At 43.3% G+C, this 19,016-nt stretch overlaps 1 protein-coding gene across 1 annotated transcript; it reads left to right on the top strand.

The window, feature by feature from the left end:
* Window positions 1–948: 948 nt before the first annotated feature.
* ripk4 (receptor-interacting serine-threonine kinase 4) lies at window positions 949–12,918 on the top strand. The gene is made up of 8 exons (XM_008428225.2): window positions 949–1,346; window positions 5,153–5,444; window positions 5,978–6,126; window positions 7,424–7,473; window positions 8,144–8,302; window positions 8,468–8,586; window positions 10,617–10,860; window positions 10,953–12,918. Exons 1-8 carry the CDS (start codon window positions 964–966, stop codon window positions 12,215–12,217), a joined length of 2,661 nt encoding a protein of 886 aa, XP_008426447.1. The 5' UTR covers window positions 949–963; the 3' UTR covers window positions 12,218–12,918.
* The last annotated feature ends 6,098 nt before the right edge of the window (window positions 12,919–19,016 follow it).

The raw sequence follows: 19,016 nt of genomic DNA, 5'->3' as shown, positions 1-19,016 counted from the left end.
GGGTTGGGGAAATCTACCCCCTTGAACCTTTTGCACATTTCGTCACAATAAAACCATAAACTGTACTGTCTTTTATTGGGGCTTTATGCAATGGACAATAACGAGGTAGTCCAGAATTGTAAGAGAAACATGCTTTTTGCTTTTCATTTCCGTTTTCTGCAAATCAGTATTTTGTAGAGCCCCCATTTTGTTCCAACTAGGTGCAAGTCCTTAGGGTATGTCTCAACCAGCTTTGCAGGATTTTTGCAGGTTCTTATTTGTTATCTAACTTAAGCTCAGTCAGGTTCCATTGAACCTGCAAAGACAAAAGCAACATTCGAAAACATACATTTTCAAGTTTTGCCCCAGTTTCTCAATTAGACTTAGTTCTGGACTTAGACTGGGCTGTTCTAGCACATTAATTTCCTCTATGGTTCGGGTCGCTGCAGCCTCTAACAGGTTTTCTTCCAGGACTGTCTTGTAAAAGTTCTCGTTGCTGGGCTTTGCAGTATTTATTAGGATTTATGTTTCTCTTGGGATTTATTCAATATGTGCATGTTTTCTCACATAGACTCCAAATAAAATACTTTGAAGTTTTTCTATTTACATCGACATGCCACGCGGTGTGAATACATATCCATACCTGAAATAAAAAAAAGTGGATTCCTTTCTGCTTTAAACTTTTTTCAGGTAATTTAATTTCACTTACTTTACATGTAGGGACAACAAAATTTGCACATTTTTGAGCCACTGTCTGTCTCCCACTGTGACATTTACCTTACTGGGGTGTCAGGTGAGTGATTGGGTTTGGTGGGAACAAGGTGTACTTTCTAATATGACCCAGTCTTTTTTGCTTGTTGTTTGTTCCAGGGCAGATATGTGAGAAAACCAAGACCTTCGGGGTGCCTTGAAAACAATCGGCACCGAGGTGCCTTGCTGGCTGTCACTTTTCCTTTGTGAACTTTTCCATGTTTCAACATCCGGATGATGTCACAGCAGCTAGCCCAGCCCCCATACCTGGGGAAGTGGGAGGAGTCTTGCCTGGCAGTAGACTGGGGCAAAAAACAAGGAAGAGCTCACAGGCTGTTCAGGTTAGTGTTTGTGTGTGCTGCTACTCTTTCTATCTTGGAGACGAAGGAATACAGGAATTATCCTCCCCCGGTTGGCGGGTCCCTCGACATGGATATGGACGTCCCGGACTCCCCTCACGAGGACATGGGGCTGCTAAAGACGTTTGACTCCTCCGAGTTTGGCAACTGGGAGAAGATAGGCTCAGGTGGATTTGGGCAGGTATACAAAGTGCGGCATGTGAAGTGGAAAACATGGCTGGCCATCAAGTGTCCTCCCTGCCTTCATCTGGATGAAAAGTGAGTAATAAAAAAAAAACTTCTTGGCTCAGGCTTAAAGGAATTCAGCTCTCCTCCAGCAGAGCCGAGGTGTGTCTGGCTTCTGCTTTTGTCTGTCAAAGAGCCGCATTCACAGACCTGACCCACGGCTCACACCTCTCACCTCCCGTTTTACGTCCAGAACAGGTAGAGGCGGGTGACTCAGTGGCTTACAGTCTGGGCGCAGAGTGCCTGGAACAGGGTATTTCAACACAGATGAGTCGTGTGGAGTCACGACATCCTTGTGTATTCACAGAACGAGCTCCACGTCTCCAGGTCATTCAAAGCTACAACCCCGAGCTCCCAAATGTTTCCTGCCTCCAGTCAGAGATGTTATCACGCTCTGACCCCGGGGAGCGGCCCATTGAAGTCGATGTGTGGGAGTAGCGGAGGGGTCTTCTTTCCCACAGGCACTCCTGGAGATTGCGCAAACATCTAGAGTAGTCTGACATTTGCACGTCTGTCTCTCCTGAAGGCAGTTGAGGCCTTTTCCACTCTTTTTTTTTTCTCTCTTCCAGGTGTTTGTGCCATGCTGCTGTAAGTTCAGGTTCCTGCAAGTCCTTATTAGAGCTTGTTCCGTCACAGAGCCTGTGAGCGGAAGCTTCTTTTGCTGCTGGTTTTGTTACTAGTTGCTCTTTAAACCACCAGATCCCTTCCACTAACCCTCCTGGACATTTTGTTGTTGACATAGATTACATAATATTTGTATATTTAAAAAAAAAACAACTCTTACTTAATCGTAATTTTTTTTATTCCTATTTGCTCTTTTTAAATAAAACGAGAAATCTGTGTCCTTTCTAAGATTTTTGTGCCATTTTTTTCATTTAAAATGTTTTTTTTAATGGAAAAATTCTGGAAATGTATGGAATTTGATTTCTGTATATCTGGACAAGTGGAGAGTAAGGAAATAAGAACATGGAAAAACATCAATAGTTCTACACTTTATTCAATCGCTTATTTCTTCCTTAATTTTTTTTCATTATTTCCTTCCTTCCCTACTTCCTTCTGCCCTTGTTTCCTTCCCTCCTCCTATCTTTCTTTACCTATTTTGTAATACTTCCTTCTTTCTGGTGCTCTACCTTCTTTCTCCTCTCATTTATATGTCTCCTTTCCTTATTATTTCCTCTCTTCCTCTGTTCCAGTTTCTGGATTTTGCAGGTTCCTTATTGAGAGACTCACTTTAAAAAAATATCTGCCACAGCTTTGTAGTGAACATTAATATTTTATATAGTAAGACAAATTTAAATGACTGAAAACTGGAACGCTGAGTCGAGAAAAGCACGGACTGTTTATAATAATGTGTAGTCTGCCTGGTGAAGACATTTCACCATGTAGTGGAAATTGCATTAGATGAGTGAATGTTTATTGTGATTAGAATTTTAAGTGTTGATTGTAACTCTATCAGGAAATCTGTTTTGGACAACTTTTTGTTGTAATTGCACAACAAAAAAGAAACTGATCAGAATGTCACCTCTGCAAAAAGATCCATTTGGCATGTAAGGCTCTTTGTGTGGAGGAAATGTTCTAAGAAATTAAACGAATTGCAGGGGAAAAAAATGGCTTTGAAGAGATTAAAAGTCAGAAAATGTGTTAATATTTTTGTCAACGTCAATGTGAGAACAGTGGGAAGGAGATAACTAAGAAAAACGAAGAGATGAATCTGATTTGTTTTATATGACAGACCCTCTGGTGGCTCTTTAAACCCCAGCCTGTTGTGTTTAATAATGGTGGTGAAATCAACCGCTTGAGACTGACGGATGTCACGAAAACATTCTGAACCTTTTGACTGTCGGCTCCCTTCTCATTCATGCTGCTTCTCCTCTACCTGAAGCCAAAGATGTTATCTCCTCCATCAACATCTGCTAAGGTACATAAACAGTCATCTGTCTTCAGCCTGCGCACTGACCCACACATGACATCCAGCAGCAGGTTCTGAAAGCCACCTTTGTCTGGCTGCTTCGCTGGCTGCCACTGTGTGGCACAGACAATATAAGAAGCGGCGGAACCGGTCTGTCCAGGCCTCCCTCTGTTAAAGCAGGGACATTGTTTGATCCGGATGAGTTACTTGAATTAGATGAAGCATTAACCAAACAAGTTCTTACCCAGTTTTCCATCTAATGTTAGATTTTGTTGTGTTTTCCTCCCTCCACGCCTTTCCAGGAGGGATGAAGTTCTCTTTCCTGTGTTTTTGCACTCATCTGATTTCATTTTGATCACGTTTGAGAAGCAGGATTCCCAGTCCGGCTCACCACATTTCACAGTTTAAACCGAGTGAGCGGCGGCGTAGTGAGTGGGATTTATCCTACTTTGATCATTAGCAGGCTAACGGCCTGCCCCTGAGATAAGTGAACCGAGGTCACGCACGACCTGCACAGTTGTGTTTGAGATATTGCAGCAGGGTCAGTGAGCTGATAAAGCTGCAGAGCGTGAGCTGTTGTTCAACCCCCTCTGGACTATGTGAAAACTGGAATGTTCTCCAGGCTTTGAAAGGGCCATTATGAGATTTAAAGAGTGCTGTTCACTTTAATTTAGGACAAATAAGTGAAGTACAGACATCCATAAAAGTGCTCCTTGGCATTTAGCTTATTCTAGAACCGAGCAACGACGTGTGCCGACATTCAGGTCAGAACGAAAGCAGGTTAATGTTTAATAAGAGGGAACGTTGGATAAAAAGTGTTCAACTAGAAATGAGGAACAAAACCAGGATGACTTGCAGAAATTTCACCTGCAGTTTGATTGAGCTTCACTGAGCAAACTTTCCGACAAACTGTTCTTCACTGTTCCTGTTTTGTGTGGGGTCCCACAGGGCGCTGTGTTGGGCCCCCTTCATTTTGCTTTTTATTCGTTCCTGCCTGGCCCCGCGCTGAGGAAGCGTGTTGTGTTGCACTTTGAGACAGCAGTCCACGTGTTCATCATAACACAGCGAGATTACTCTAAGGCACTTTATGTTAGGGGTTAGGGGATTCGCTATTGCTGTGCTACAGATGGATGAAACATGTGCTGCGAGTCCGTTAAGTAGCATAATGTGAGCACATTTGTCTTGTTTGTGCTGCGCTTCCTGACACTCCCATACATTTTAGAACTTATTTTAACGTTTCTTTGTTGCCACCTACCTTGTCTTGCCCTGTCCTTTCTTTCTGAGTCGCTGCATGATAATACACCCTTCTGTTGTCTTAAGTCACCTGATCAACTGCTTCTCATTACTATGCGGGACGGCATCTCTGCAGCTCCTTTGCACTTTTAGAAAGGCCTTTTCTGTTCTGATTACATTGAATTGGCGTTTGATTAATAGCCCTGATAAATAGCTCTGATTTCCTTCATTTTAGGACACTTTTCAATCAGACGATATTTACATGTGAAGCCAGTCTTATCCACTGATCTTTTTTACCTCTGCTTCTGTCTGGCAGACCCGCTCATTAGGTCACTGTTGCCAACTTAGCAACATTGTTTGCACCATTTCAGAAAAAAAAATCAGGTGTCGTCAAAAATCTGAATCGGCAAGGCAGACTTTTTAAAGATCAGTGATCGTCCAGCAAACTGCCATCAGTGCACCGCTACCTTTGATGGTACCTGAGATGCTAATTTAGATTTTTTTGGTTGTTTTTAAGCTTTTCATTTTATGGCAGGTCTTGTCTGTTTTTCTGCAGTGTAATAATTATATTGGCTTTTATCTAGTGTTTTTATTGTAGCTTAAAACTGCTTTATACATCAAACTGGACTGAGTTATACTGGGAAATCTGGCGTAACTGTTTTGCAATCTAAAAGTCAACTCTTTTCTCTTAACTAAGGGATCGCTCTGAGCTCCTCGAGGAGGCGAAGAAGATGGAGGCAGCCAAATTCAGGTACATCCTGCCTGTATACGGGATCTGCAACGACCCTCAGGGCCTGGTCATGGAGTACATGGAGACCGGCTCCCTGGAGAACTTGCTGGCCAACGAGCCGCTGCCCTGGGAACTTCGCTTCCGCATCATCCACGAGACGGCGGTGGGCATGAACTTCCTACACTGCATGAACCCGCCGCTTCTCCACCTGGACCTGAAGCCCGCCAACATCCTGCTGGACGGCCACTACCACGTCAAGGTACGGAGCGCTGCTTTGCAAACATCTCGTTCCTTGTTTCTCGCATTTCGGCACCAAAAGCGAAGGAATGGCTTCATGGAAACATCGCAAAAGATTCAAATAAAACACGAGAATGTCTCCCCTCATCTGACAGGTGTTTCTGAGGTTTTTCTCTGCAACCTCTAGGCAGTTCAGCCGTGCAGCTTGTAAATGGGTGGGAACCGTCACTTCTAGAGTTTAATACCTGGATGTAAACACCTCAGCCGGGCCTGTTCCAACAGGATTAATTTAGCTTCCATTAAATCTCCCTCTCTGAGAGTGTGTGCGCGTGTGTGTGCTTGGGCGTGCACTCCTCCGCGCAAATATACAGGGCCTCTCCTCTCCGGCAGGTTGGGACATGGCCGTGTTGCCCTCATCATACCATTCAGTGCACATAATAAAAGCTTAGCTGCCTGTCACACTCGACGGGCAAAGTTAGTCATCGCTGCGATGGCATTTCACGAGAAATCCGACGCTGGCGATGCGATTGAACTCAGGCTCTGATCTCCTTTCAGATATCTGACTTTGGCCTGGCCCGGTGGAACGGCCTGGCCCAGACTGATGACATCAGCAGAGAGGGCTTCTGCGGCACCATAGCCTACCTGCCGCCAGAAAGAATCATAGAAAAGGACAGAGTGTCGGACACGAAGCACGACGTCTACAGGTTGGTTTCCTCAGAACTTGACACGCAGTTTGTTGATTGTAAATGCAGGTGTTCCTGTTCAGATTTCTCATCCAGTACCGTTGTCAATCAAGTGTGGTAGATTAATTTAGAATCGTAAATCGGGAAGTAATTCAAACCAATTTGTCATTTCATGCTATACTTAATAGCCAGGGCCGGATTTAATTTGATTTTGGCCCCTGGGCTGGAATTCATTTTGGTGCCCTATCCACTAGAGAAAAAATAGTTTGCTAATGAAAATTTCAGCGCATTAATAGGTAAAACTATATATAATTATGCAGGAACTTTTGACACCAACTGATGATGGTGAGTTTAATATGTGCCCTGGCCAGTTGCTCCATGTTGTTCCCCCCAAAAAAATTTGTATTGTGTAGTCATAAAATCCCATATCACCTGACATGAGCCTACCACTCCATGTAAAGTATCATGTCTGCAAAACATGTATTTATAAAAGTAAAAAAATAAAATCTGTGCACCCCACCCCAATACATCAGAGCCCTGGGCTACTGCCCCTTTAAGTCCTTTCTAAAGTCTGGCCCAGTTACTAGCATACAACAAAACCTCATCAAACAGCATTCCTCAGCTATCTAATATGCAGATTCATCTCCATATATATATTATACATATACACACACTTTGTCAAACTCTTAAGTGGTGTTTATTTCATTAGGCCGTTCTGTGTTTATTTCACATGGCCGTTCTTTTTCCTTCCACTCAATTTTGTAACAGTATGCTTGGATACAGCACTCTGAATACCCGACCTCGTCAGCAATGTTTTGCTGCTTCCCCTCCTTTTGGAAGGTGACAGTGATCAAACCCTCAAGGACCAGTAACCTGCATGTTTTAGATACCCTGATTCAACACAGCACAGTCAACAGAACGGTTCGTTAGCATGGCTCTGTAGAGCCGTTTACATCAGCTGTGTAGGAGCAAGGAGACATTTAACCCCAGCAGGACACCGGGTCCTTCAAGACCTGCAATGGACAACCCCGGACTACAGGACAAGCGGCGATTTAGCAGTCTTTGCCGTGATTTTGTCAGGAAACACTGAAAGTTTCTGCATCAGAAATACTTTCTGTTTGGTGTTATGTGGCATTCTGAGTAGAAAAAGTAGTAAAAGTAACAAAATGTGCTGCTGGAGAACGAACATGCGCATTGATATCACTGGAACAGTCACCTTGGACTTCTATAGCTTTAGATTAAATACCACTTTATGTGCAGTTTAATGTTTTCTAGGAAAATCACACCTCTTTCTCTATTTATGTTTTATCTCTTTCAGCTTCTCCATCGTGATCTGGGGCATTCTCACACAGAAGAAACCCTACCAGGGTAAGGCCTGCAGCACAAACACAAGCAGTAACGGTTTTTGTGAAGAAAAACAAATGAGGCGTGTTGGGGAGAAATAATACCGCCGGTTGCTTTGACAACTTTTCAGCTATTTCCATCTCAATATCAATCCTCCCTTTTATTTTTAAACTTCCAACAAACCTCCAGACCACAGTATTCAAGGTGTGTACCTGAGCATGTTTGCTGTCGAAATTCCACAGCAGGCAGGTGGACTGGGCAAGGTTGGAATTTTTTTCTTTCGTTTTCCCAGGCGTATAGTGTAGCCTTGTTTTTTTTTTTTTTTTAACAACTGGCACCTACTTTAGGCAGGGTTGGCGCTGCCTATATTGACCCAGAAAAAAAGAAAAAGTGAGGAATTGCCAGGTTGATTGCCGTGCCGCCCCCTTATGGCTACAATAGCTGCTTTAAGCTGTGCCGTCTTCTCTGTGAATCATTTGACTTGGCTGATTCCCACCGCTGGATAGAACTGGGTCAGACCATTTAGGCTGCCGTGGGAAACAAGCACATGGTGTGTGGGCGCTAAGAAAGATGGTGATAACGCTGCGCATCGCCGGTTGTTCTTGTAGGTAGAGGGACACGGTGTACTCTGATGTAGTCTTAGGATGAAATATGTCCGAATGGGTAATAATTAAACTGGCATTTTCCTCCTTAGGAGAAAACAACATCCTGCAGATCATGGTGAAAGTGGTTAAAGGAGTTCGTCCAGATCTGGGTTTGGTGCCAAGAAGTCGACCTTCTACCTGCGCCGGTTTCCTGAGCCTCATGCAGCGCTGCTGGGTCAACAGCCCTAATGCCAGACCCACCTTTCAAGGTTGGTGTGGACTTTTTATTTATTTATTTATTTTTATCTTTGCTCTAAAAGAAAACATCAATTAGACAAACTGTCTCATGTCTGCTAGTATGGGATGCTTTTTCCTTTCTTTTTGATCCAATTTCACCTGCACATGACGTTTGATTCGTTACTTTCTTCTCTCAGAAATTACATCTGAAGCTGAGGAGCTTTGCTCCAAACCTCAAGATGAGCCCAGGACCCCGAGGTTATCAACATCATCAGAACCAGAACCCTTGTCCCCCAACCCAGTCGCCAGTGACCAGGTAAAGTCATGGCAGGATTACACACACTGATTTTGAGATCAGGTCTTATCTTTATTAAATAATGATGGAGGTAGTTCAGGCTGTTAATTGGGACGAAAAGTTGGATGAAAACGAGGGAAGCTGAGCAACCAATCAGGCTTTTCTTGGCCGAGACCAACATCCGTTTCTTTTTAAGGTCTAACGTGCCAGCTCTGACTTCGTCCAATTACATTTTGAACTAAATACTATGTTTGCATAAAGTGGAAAAAATGTGCTGCAGTTTTTGCTAGAAGTTGGTTGATGCTTTTGTCAGTCCATCCAGAAATTCATGCAGAGTTAACAAATCCCCACATTTTTTCAGTATGATGGAATATTGTGTTTATTGTGATTTTTTTCAAAAGCGTTGGTTTAACTCCCACCCACAGGTGCTGCCTCAAAAATTACTTTATGTCAAGTTATGAAAGATGTAGCGAGTAACACAAGTCCAACTATTTAGGTTCTTCAAAGGCATGAACATTTTTGTGTGTCCAATCTGTCTGCTCGCTGTCGTTTTTATCTGTTTTCTTCTAGAAGTAGATTTTGTAAGGGGGTTAATGAGGAGAAAATATTGCAAATTTCCTTGCAAATATTTCTGAAGTCGCAGTATCAAATTAGTGATTTTGACTGCAAAAAATAACAGAAATCACAGAGGACTGCTTTATAAATGAAAAATGTTTAGAGTTCTTTGCTTTATTGCATTTTATGAATGGAGAAAAAAAAGACTCAGATCTTTGTTATATGTCATCTGCCAATAACAATTAGATAATCAATGGAAAGTCACTTGATTTTGTCGTCTAGCCAAATAATTTCTGAATCGGATCAGAATCCTAAATCACATTCTCCCTCTCGTTGAACAATCTAAAACCAACATCAGTCCAATAGAACGTTTTCTTTAAGCTGCAGTCCTCATTAAGCCACTTGAGTTGTGGCATTCTGTGGATCTGAAAATAAATCAAACACCGTAAGAATTCCTGCAGAGATGACAGGACTCCTAATTACTTTACTCTAGATGCTTATGTTAAACATGCGTCCCGTACAGGTATTTTCACAGCCCACTTTAAAAAAAACATAGTAGAAGCATTTGTCTGCTTTTGCGTAATAGCCTAGATTATTATCAGGTCTTAGTCAGGATTATCTATTCAGTGTGCAGATGGTTTGAAAGACTCCAGCCAGGCTGATTAGAAAGGCATGAAGAGATCCGCCCTGCCACATGTAACTTCTCTGCCCTGGCTGTCTGTTAGGTTTTATTTGAGGTTGTAAAGTTTAACTCCTGACATTGAAGCCGTTAAAAGGCCTCGCACATAAATACGTCTCAAACTCTCTGACCTGATATGGGAGCCTCTGGCTACTGAGATCTGCAGATTGCACTTTTCAAACCATTACCCAATCACCGCCTGTGACAAGCTGGAATACTGAGTTTGAAATGAACTCAAGCTGAACTCTCTTGTTATCATTAGATGTAGATGTTTAATTATTAAAGATCCGACCATAACAGTTTAACAGAATGTTTTGAACAGCCACTGAAGACCTCATTTTTATGCTCTGCAGCTTCTTGCTGTCGTTGAATCGGCACGCTGCTTCGCTTATTAATGTGTAACCAAGGAGTTTATCTCTCTCCAGTGTATCAGATGAGGTTATGGCTTTATAAGTCAGATGTCTGGTCCAGAACAAGCATTTCGTCACAGGAGAGGAATGTTGACCAACCTGTGTGTGTTGCACTGTGGTTTCCGGCCTGTTCAGGTATTCTGTACGTGACTAGAAGCAAACATCCAGCTCCGGCTTGGTGAAAGCCGATAGGCAGCACTGTCCGTAAGAACAAAAAGGAAGTTGTTTAAAGTTTCCAGCTGCATTTAAAATGAAAACAATCACAGGTTTTCCATTGAGCTGCCATTGAAAGTGAAATATGAAACGAGTCCCAGCGGCATGTTGGACTGTCAATGTAATGTCATGTACAGAATGTCAGGGAACTGTTTGTCCAAAGGTTGGACGCTAACCGAATGATTTTTCCACAGAGTAACGGCAGCAAACCGGTGCGTCCAAAGTCGGCCATGCTGCCGGAAAAAGACTACAGTCTGTCGGAGCTGCTGAACCAGGTGGATTCTGGGATCTCAAGGAGCTTTGATCGAGTGAAGGAGGACAGCATCCACAGCAAAGAGAACACCTGTAAGAGACTCTCGGGCATCTCCTCCGCAGATTCAGCTTTCTCATCCCAGGACTCCATCATGTCCATGTCCTTTGAAAAGGAAACCACATTTGGTAAGAGATAATTAAAGACCTACAGGTGGAGGTGTACCCCAAATGAGTAATCAGTCTTCTAAAGTCCGTTTTTGTTCTTTCCTACTGTCCAGATTCCGCTGAAGTCCAGAAGCGGAAGTTATGTGATGCCATCAGGACCAAAGACATCGCTAAGCTAATGAAAATTCTCCAGCCTCAGGATGTTGATCTTCCTCTGGAAGGAGGAGACAGCCTCCTCCACTTTGCCATCACTTTGGGTAACGAGGAGGCCGTCAAGTTCCTCCTTCTGAATGACGCCAATCCAAACCTTCCGAACGTTCGCGGTTCCACGCCTCTCCATCTAGCCACGGAAAAGCACCAGAAGCCACTGGCCGAACTTCTGCTCGGTCGGCGCAGGACTAATGTGAACGCCAAAGACGAGGACCAATACACGCCCTTGCACTGGGCAGCCCAGAACGGAGACGAGGCCATGACGCGACTGCTGCTGGACCGCGGGGCGACCATCAATGAGACTGACGGCCAGGGACGCACTCCGGCCCATGTGGCATGCCAACACGGTCAGGAGAACGTGATCCGGGTGCTGCTGAGCCGCAACGCCGATGTTCAGGTCAAGGGCAAGAACAACTGGACGGCGCTTCATTTTGCCGCCTGGCAGGGGCACCTGGGCATCGTCAAGCTGCTGGTCAAGCAGGCCGGCGTGAACGTGGACAGCCAGACGACAGATGGCCGTACGGCGCTGCATCTGGCATCCCAAAGGGGGCAGTACAGAGTAGCGCGGATCCTGATCGAACTGGGGGCGGACGTCCGCGTAACGTCGTCCGAGCTAAACACGGCACTACACGTGGCGGCAGAAACGGGTCACACCAGCACCTCCCGCCTGCTCATCAAACACCAGACAGACGTAAATATCCAAAACGCCCAAGGACTCACACCGCTCCACCTAGCGTCTCAGCGGGGCCACCTGGCCACAGTCAAGATGCTGATTGCAGAGGGGGCCGACCCCTACGTGTCTGACCGCGCTCAGCGTATCCCCTGTCACTTGGCAGCAGAGAATGGGCACAGTGAAGTTCTCAAAGAACTGATCCTTCACTGTCCAGATGGCGGTGGCCTGTCGGACCAGCAGGGACTCAGCCCGCTGCACCTAGCAGTGCAGGGCGGACACTCGAACGTCATTACCATGCTGCTGCCGCCGCAGGTCTGCCAGGACTTAACAGAGAGCGCAGTCCAGCCAGTGGCTGAGGAACCCCCTGCAGCGGAGGTCAAGCAGCTCCAAAGGAAGATTGTTATTCTCAAATTGACGGAGCACAAGGACAAAGACTGCCCAGAGTCCCCCAGCCCAGAGTCCCCCAGCCCACAGTGTGCCTCAGCACCATGCTAACAGGAACAAACGCACTGTGAACTTTGTACAGAACTGTCTTCCGTACTTACCAGCTGCCTCACACATTGGTAGGGCATTTGTATTGTTTTTGAAACTCTTTCTTGGACCAATGTAGATATCTCCTAATTGTTATAAAAGCTAAATGTAGTGTGCACACTGTAAATGGAATGTATAAACCTTTTTGTTTGACTGTTTTTGGGGAAGCAACATTCACTAGACATGAACATGTGTTGAATCTGTAGAATACCTTTTTGTTGACTTTTTGAGTGCCTGCACTGCTGCCTGTAGATAGCAATAACACTGACTGTATTTACACCTCACTGTTTGGGAATGATGCATTGACCTGGAAGCTGTTAAAATTGGAATATGTTTTTTTTTATTGACTTTTTGGAACGCTGCACAGCCGCCTTTAGGTAATGTTACCATTGTTATCTCCATTGTTACCAACAGGTAACAATGGTAACATTGGCTCTGTTCTGCAGCTCGATGTTTGAAGACAATATTAGGAATCTTGAGCTGTTAAAATTGGGATATGTTCTTTGTTGACATGGCGAACCGCTGCACCCAAGCCCCTATGTAGGTAAGGATTGTGGAACACCGACTGTACTACTGTACCTGATTGTTCAGATGGATGTTTTGGAGCTCAGGTTGTAAAGACCAAGGGTGTGATGTATTAAAAGCCTTTGACCCTTTTCCAATGAACTCTGCTTTAATTTTTAATAGTCATTAAACATGGGAATGAATAAGATATTGGATTTATTAGGATTGTAGAATGGAAGATGTGCCAATCAGTCGCCCAGAATGTGGAATGGAACACTTGATTGGTCAAATCCTGAAAATTAGATCTTTTTATTTCTTTCAGACTCTGATGTATTTTCATTCTTTTTCTATTGCATTCAAGCCACAAACTCTGTAAAAGAACCTCCAGTATATTTAGTGTGTTACAAAACAGAATCCAGTCAGACCTAGTAGCCAAGAAACGCCTGAAATTGTTTGTTTTTTCAACAAACTATTGTTACATACACAGGTTTAAGCTTGTTTTTTCCCTTTTTCTTAATATTACTGGTTCTTAAGAAAAATTGTAGGAAAAGTCAGCCCCTCATGTCACTGCAGGCTCGGAGGAGAAAGTCTCTCGTTTCAGAGTCACGGCTCCGCCTACACGTGTGTGGAGGACCTTTAAGCCTTGATCTTGACGAGAGTTGGCATGTCTGCATCTGCAGCCTCACCTGCAGTGTTATTATTATCTTTCTGCTTGTGCTCAGGAGCATGCTCAGGTTGGCACGGACCATGGGAACTGCCCCTGAGGGGGATCTCAGGCTGTAAGATAATGGATGATTGAGAAGGGGCGCTGATGTACGACCTGCAATTCCACCCTGTTGGCTAATTCCTCAGACCACTTTAACTTTTCATCGCTCTTAAACCAACACGCCAGCCCCCACCACAACCACCACCACCTCCTCCTCCTCCCTCTGCCTGACGCCTTGAGGGCTCGGCTTTTTGCAACTGGAGAAAGTTTGTACGGGTGGCAGATGCTGGAGATTGAGGCTGTTTTCTTACCTCGTGTTTGCTAAGGGCCCAGAAGATGTTTGTAATTTAACGCCTCCGCTTTGTGTACAATAGGCGCTGTCTGTTCTGCCTGTTGCCAGGTGACGCGTCTCATCTTCCGTTAGGGAAGAACAATGTGAACTTGTTGGCCAATCTCAGTCCTCATCTCATTTCAAGGCCATTGCTATGCTAGTAAACCAAGTAGAGCGCCTGCTAAAGGAATTTATGCAATCAACTCCACATTTTGTCACATTATGGCTTACAAATAAAATCTGAATTATTGTTCCTATGTGCTGATCTATGGAAAACCAACCATACAAAAATCTATATGTGTGTGGGCATATATGTATATATATATATATAAGTATAAAGAAATACATCTTTTTAGACAAAACTGTAACTACAAGAAAAAGTAAAAACAAAAAATATATATTACTATTTTGAGTTGGTTTGTCATATAAATTCTAAAAAAAACATTTTGTTATTACACTGGTGATAAAAAATGTGGGAAACTTTAACTTCATAGATGTTACCCCTTTTCCCATGTATTCATTCCTGGAAACAGTAAAACTAAAGGCCTTAATGAGGCTAAGGACAGATTTGTGTTGATCTGTCCTTCCGCTCCTGACACATCTGTTCTAGCCTCTGAATAAAGACTTCCTCGTTTGTCACATTTCTGTTGTTGAAAGAATCCTCCTTCAGGGCAAACACTCCATTGTAGTGTTACTGGTCACTTGTAGTCATGGAGGGAACATGCTGTCCAAGCTGTCACAAAACCATGCCGTTCATATCTCATGGTGTACGGACCACGAAGAACCTGTTCTGTCGAGATTTCTTCTGGGAAAAACAAAACAAAAAAATCTTTAAGTATAGGATTTTAAAGATGGACAGGATCCACAGGTTGAAGTTTGCTTTTACACATTGCAACTACAAACTGACAACTCAAACACTTCTGGGAAGCACAAGCCATCAGAAGTGCTAATTAAAGTTTGCCACAGGCCAAGCAAGGCCGATCAAACTGAAATGTAACATTCCAGAACACACCATTCCCACTAAAACCTAGAGGACTTGAGACTAAGACTGCAACTAACTTTCCAACAAGTCAACGACCCTAAAGTTGCATCCAGAGGGATCACGGAATAGTTAGACCAAAACATGTTCATGTGTCAGAATGGTTCAGTCAAAGTCAAGAACTAAATCCAATTTATGGCAACACTGGAAAAGTGATTTTCACAGACGCTGTTCTGTAAAGACGAATAGGCAAAAATATCAACTGTGGCTGCAACAAAAGGTGATTCTACTATGTTTCAGATTCTTCTTAAGTGCAGAACTACTTTAAACAGCATCATTTTACATTTTTTCACTATGTTTTGTAGGTTCATCACCCCAACAAAGCACACAGAGGGATTTGATCGTAACGTGGCAACCCTGGTTTGTAACCATAACTTTCCAAACAGGACCTGCTGTGTGATCAAGCAGTGTCTCAGGGATTGCATGGCTTCATTTTTGCATGAATTGTTTGTATGCTTTCTTTGTGTCGCAGTGCCACGGACGTTTCCACTCAGGTGAGTCACGGCTCTGTCAGACTGGCAGACGGAAAGCAGAGAGCCCTCGTGAATCACGGTGCGTTCAACACGTGAGCCTAAAGGCCCTTATCGCGATACATCGGCAACATTCACGAGCCGATTTCACTCAAAAAAACAACAACAACAGCAACATTTTTAAAAGGCCTTTTAGCAGCAGATTACCTGAAAACAAAACTCTAATCAGAGTTGCTTTGACTTCTTTTGGGGCCCGTGTGTTTTGCCTCTTTCATTTTTAATCTCACAGAACCCGCTCAGCAGGATCCATGAGGTCGCCTGCCTGAGCAGCGAGGCAAGCTGCGACACGCGGAGAAAAGCTTCGGGGATGTGAACGCGAATCTGCAGCGATGAGCTGCGAGATTTGCGACTAAGTCATCTAAAGCACTCCGTGGTAACCGAAAGTACTGAAATAAAAAAAAAAATTAAGTTGGCTTCGATTTAACTCCGTGCTGAACAAAGAGCTCCGGTGCATTGCTCACCTCCTGAATGTTTTTTTTTTTTTTTTTGGGGGGGTGGGGGAACATCTGTGAGGCAGAAAACGGGCCCGGTGTTGCTGCACGGTAACCGGCGCTCTGCCACCGCGTCAACATGTGGCCCTCCTGTTTGTTCTTGGAGGAGCCCAGAGAGACGTGTCAGGATTTGTTTGCAGCGTGACACCAGTCTTGGCAATATTTGTTGCAAGCTGATGAGGCAAACGGACGCGTGTGCGATCACAAAGCCTGATTCGCAGACTTGTTCTTCTGACACTGGCTCACAAAGAGTCGTCCCTTCACGTGTCCCTGCAAACGACACAAAAATCCGCGAGTGTGTGACTAATGGAGGTCCCTGCCAATGTTTTCTATCCCTTTTCGCCTTTTGCACATTTTGTTCTTCAGAGCAAACGTGTTTTATTGGGATTTACGTTACAGAGCAACATTCTCGATTGAGATTTGAGTTTAGGTTGAAACTTTGACTACATTCCCAACACTTTGATTCAAACCATGCACGTAGCAGTTGTGATTTTGGTCTGATCTAACAGAGCAGCGCCTTATTCAGTGTTTGCTTTGTCCTCTACTATATTTTGGTCTTCCTCAGTCATCGAGTGCACGATTAATAGTTGTCCCTGTTGTTGTCTGGGCTGATTCTTTTATTAATAGTCTCCTTGCCTGGCCTGCCAGTTCAGATGGAAGGTCACGTCCTGGTAAGATTACAGTTGTTGTACCAGTTTCACATTTGGATGAAGGACACTACTGCTATTGAGATGCTTAAGTCTTCTGATATGATTTCCTAACCTAACTATGCTGCAGACTTCTCCATGACTTCCTCCATGACCCGTTGATTGCAGTAGTATGTTGGTCTTCATGAGACTCTGTTCACTAATTGCCAAAAACTGCTGCACTTGCCTTCAAATGTGTTAAACTCATTGAGAATGAAACCTCTTTCCCAAGAGTGACCTGGTCAAGATGGCAGCAGAAAACATGCAAAAAGACCAAATACAAACAAGAGACACAATAAGGTTTCATGCTTATGAGTTACACCTGATAAGTTACGGGAGCAAAATGAGCCATTCTTTACAATTCACTTGAATTGCCCCAAAGTTACAGGCAATATTTTAAAGTCCATTTTCCCAGTTCAGTTGTAAATTTTTTGGACTTGCAGAGCGCAGATCATAATGACTAAAGTTTCTACGCAGAAACAAGAATAATCTTTATAGATAAAGACCAGCCAGTGAGGGTCTGAGATCAGTGAAACACTAACATTTTGTCGTAGCATGCCGTGAATAATGATATACTTGACAAAAAAAACAAACAAAAAAAAAAACAGTCATATAATGTGTCAGATTTTTAAATTGTTTTTCCAAATTCTGGGCTGAAGAGTTCATGAATAGCCGATCTAATTCAAGTTTTAGCTTAGAAATGAGTTTGTCAATAAGATTTATCAATCAGAATACGTCGAGTTAGCAGGCTAGGGAGGAGCAGTGGGCGCTGTTTACCACAGTGCTTTTGATTTATCTGCATTAAAAACCACCTTAAGCCTCTTCAGACCGCACTGAACAAATGCATATTGCAAAAAGTTTAAACGATTGAGAAACGGAAGAAGATGAATAATAAATAACCGCATCATCGGCATAAAGATGGGATTTAGCATCAGGCAATTTGTCACAGGCTGTTGACATAAATTATGAACAACAATGGCCTGAGTAAGGAGCCGTGTGGCACTCCTTACTTGAGCCTCGAGGCACTCCCTGTGAAACAGCAAGGAGGGAGGAAAAAGACCCCGCAGCCTGGACACAATGCGTGCTGCTGCGTAAATAGTTTGAGAACCAGCTGCAACTTGAAGAAGAGGTAGCACAGTTTTGTAGAGTCGATTCATCAAGATGTGATCAAAAGCTTTAGATTAATTAGATTAATTTAAAAAGTTGTGCAATGTTTTAGCATCTGTGTTGTCATTTACCACTTTAAGAGAAGCAGATGTTAAATTGTGCTTTTTACAAAAAAAACCAAAAAAAAAACCTTGGCTGGAAAACTAAAACTAAAACCAATTTTAGTTTTTTCCCCCAACCAATTTTTCCAGAACTTCACTTGTTAGCTCCAAATCTCCTCCGTTCTCAAGACATAACTTTACGTAGCAGAGTTATGTCAACAGAAGGCAGGAGGACGTTCTGGTCCCTTCTTGCATCTTTAAAGTGTAACTGAGCCCAGGTTTAGTTTTGCTTGAATTACTCAAGTTTCTCCAGGAGGGGGCGCCTGAGTCACACGGTCAATTCTAGTGCCGTCCGGATCAGGGGTGTGAAATACTACTGAAATATTTACAATCCTAGTGTTTCAACTATTTTTGTCCAGCTAAATTCGTTTCAAAGGTACTTTTTTAATCCCAGAGGGAAACTAAACAAATCAAAATACATAAATCAACCACCCTAGAGTCGCAAAAGTTACGTGACTTGCTGAGAAAAGAAAACTCAACTATCCAGCTACTAAATGAGGAAATGTATCATTTGTAAAGGGCCGTCATTTTATTTCTTTTTGTAGGTTTTAAAATAATAAAAAATGTATAACTTTTATGCTGATCAATTTCCTTGTATGCAGTGTTGATATTTGTGGAAAATGAAGACGAGTGGAGGTGGGGAACATAATTTCTAATCTTATGCTAAGAATTTGCTCCCATGTCTAAAACACTGATCACTTTCTGTCAAAGTTATTTGGAGCCATTGTGGAGGGTCCAAAGAGCCACTTGTTCCTCTGGAGAGTACCCCTGGTCTAGATCAATCACAGGATTCAACGATTATCCATTGAAAATGTGTTCGATTTTTGTTGTTGTTGTGAAACATTTAGATTTTTCTATCATTAAATGAGGTAAAACAACAAAGAAAAATGAAAGCTGTCGCCTGTAGCCTCCCTACGTGAGCTCAGAATTCCAGAAAACTGTCTGAAACTAAATTTAAAAAATGAAGACAGCTCATTCTGTTGTAGTCAGGTTCTTGTGTATATTCCCAGATACGGCATCAGCTGGAGAATGCAGGGCCAAATGAGCCTAAAGTATCACTGACGCGTCCCTGGAGCAGCTGGCATTACAGAGGGTTTATACATGTTGTAAGAAAAACTGAACTGCTCTGCAAGGTTTTGATGGTCTTTAAGTACTTGAACTACTTTATAAATAGGCGTAAAAAGGGTAAAAAAAATATTCAGAGCTCC

Source organism: Poecilia reticulata, linkage group LG14 (genome assembly GCF_000633615.1).
Source record: "Poecilia reticulata strain Guanapo linkage group LG14, Guppy_female_1.0+MT, whole genome shotgun sequence".
NCBI classification, from domain to species: Eukaryota; Metazoa; Chordata; class Actinopteri; order Cyprinodontiformes; family Poeciliidae; genus Poecilia; species Poecilia reticulata.
This window is presented reverse-complemented; position numbering and strand designations above follow the sequence as displayed.

Coding starts and splice junctions, on each gene's coding strand:
- ripk4 (XM_008428225.2), top strand. CDS start 964: ATGATGTCACAGCAGCTAGCCCAGCCCCCATACCTGGGGAAGTGGGAG. Junction 6,127..7,423: donor ACGAAGCACGACGTCTACAG/GTTGGTTTCCTC, acceptor TATCTCTTTCAG/CTTCTCCATCGTGATCTGGG. Junction 8,303..8,467: donor TGCCAGACCCACCTTTCAAG/GTTGGTGTGGAC, acceptor TTCTTCTCTCAG/AAATTACATCTGAAGCTGAG.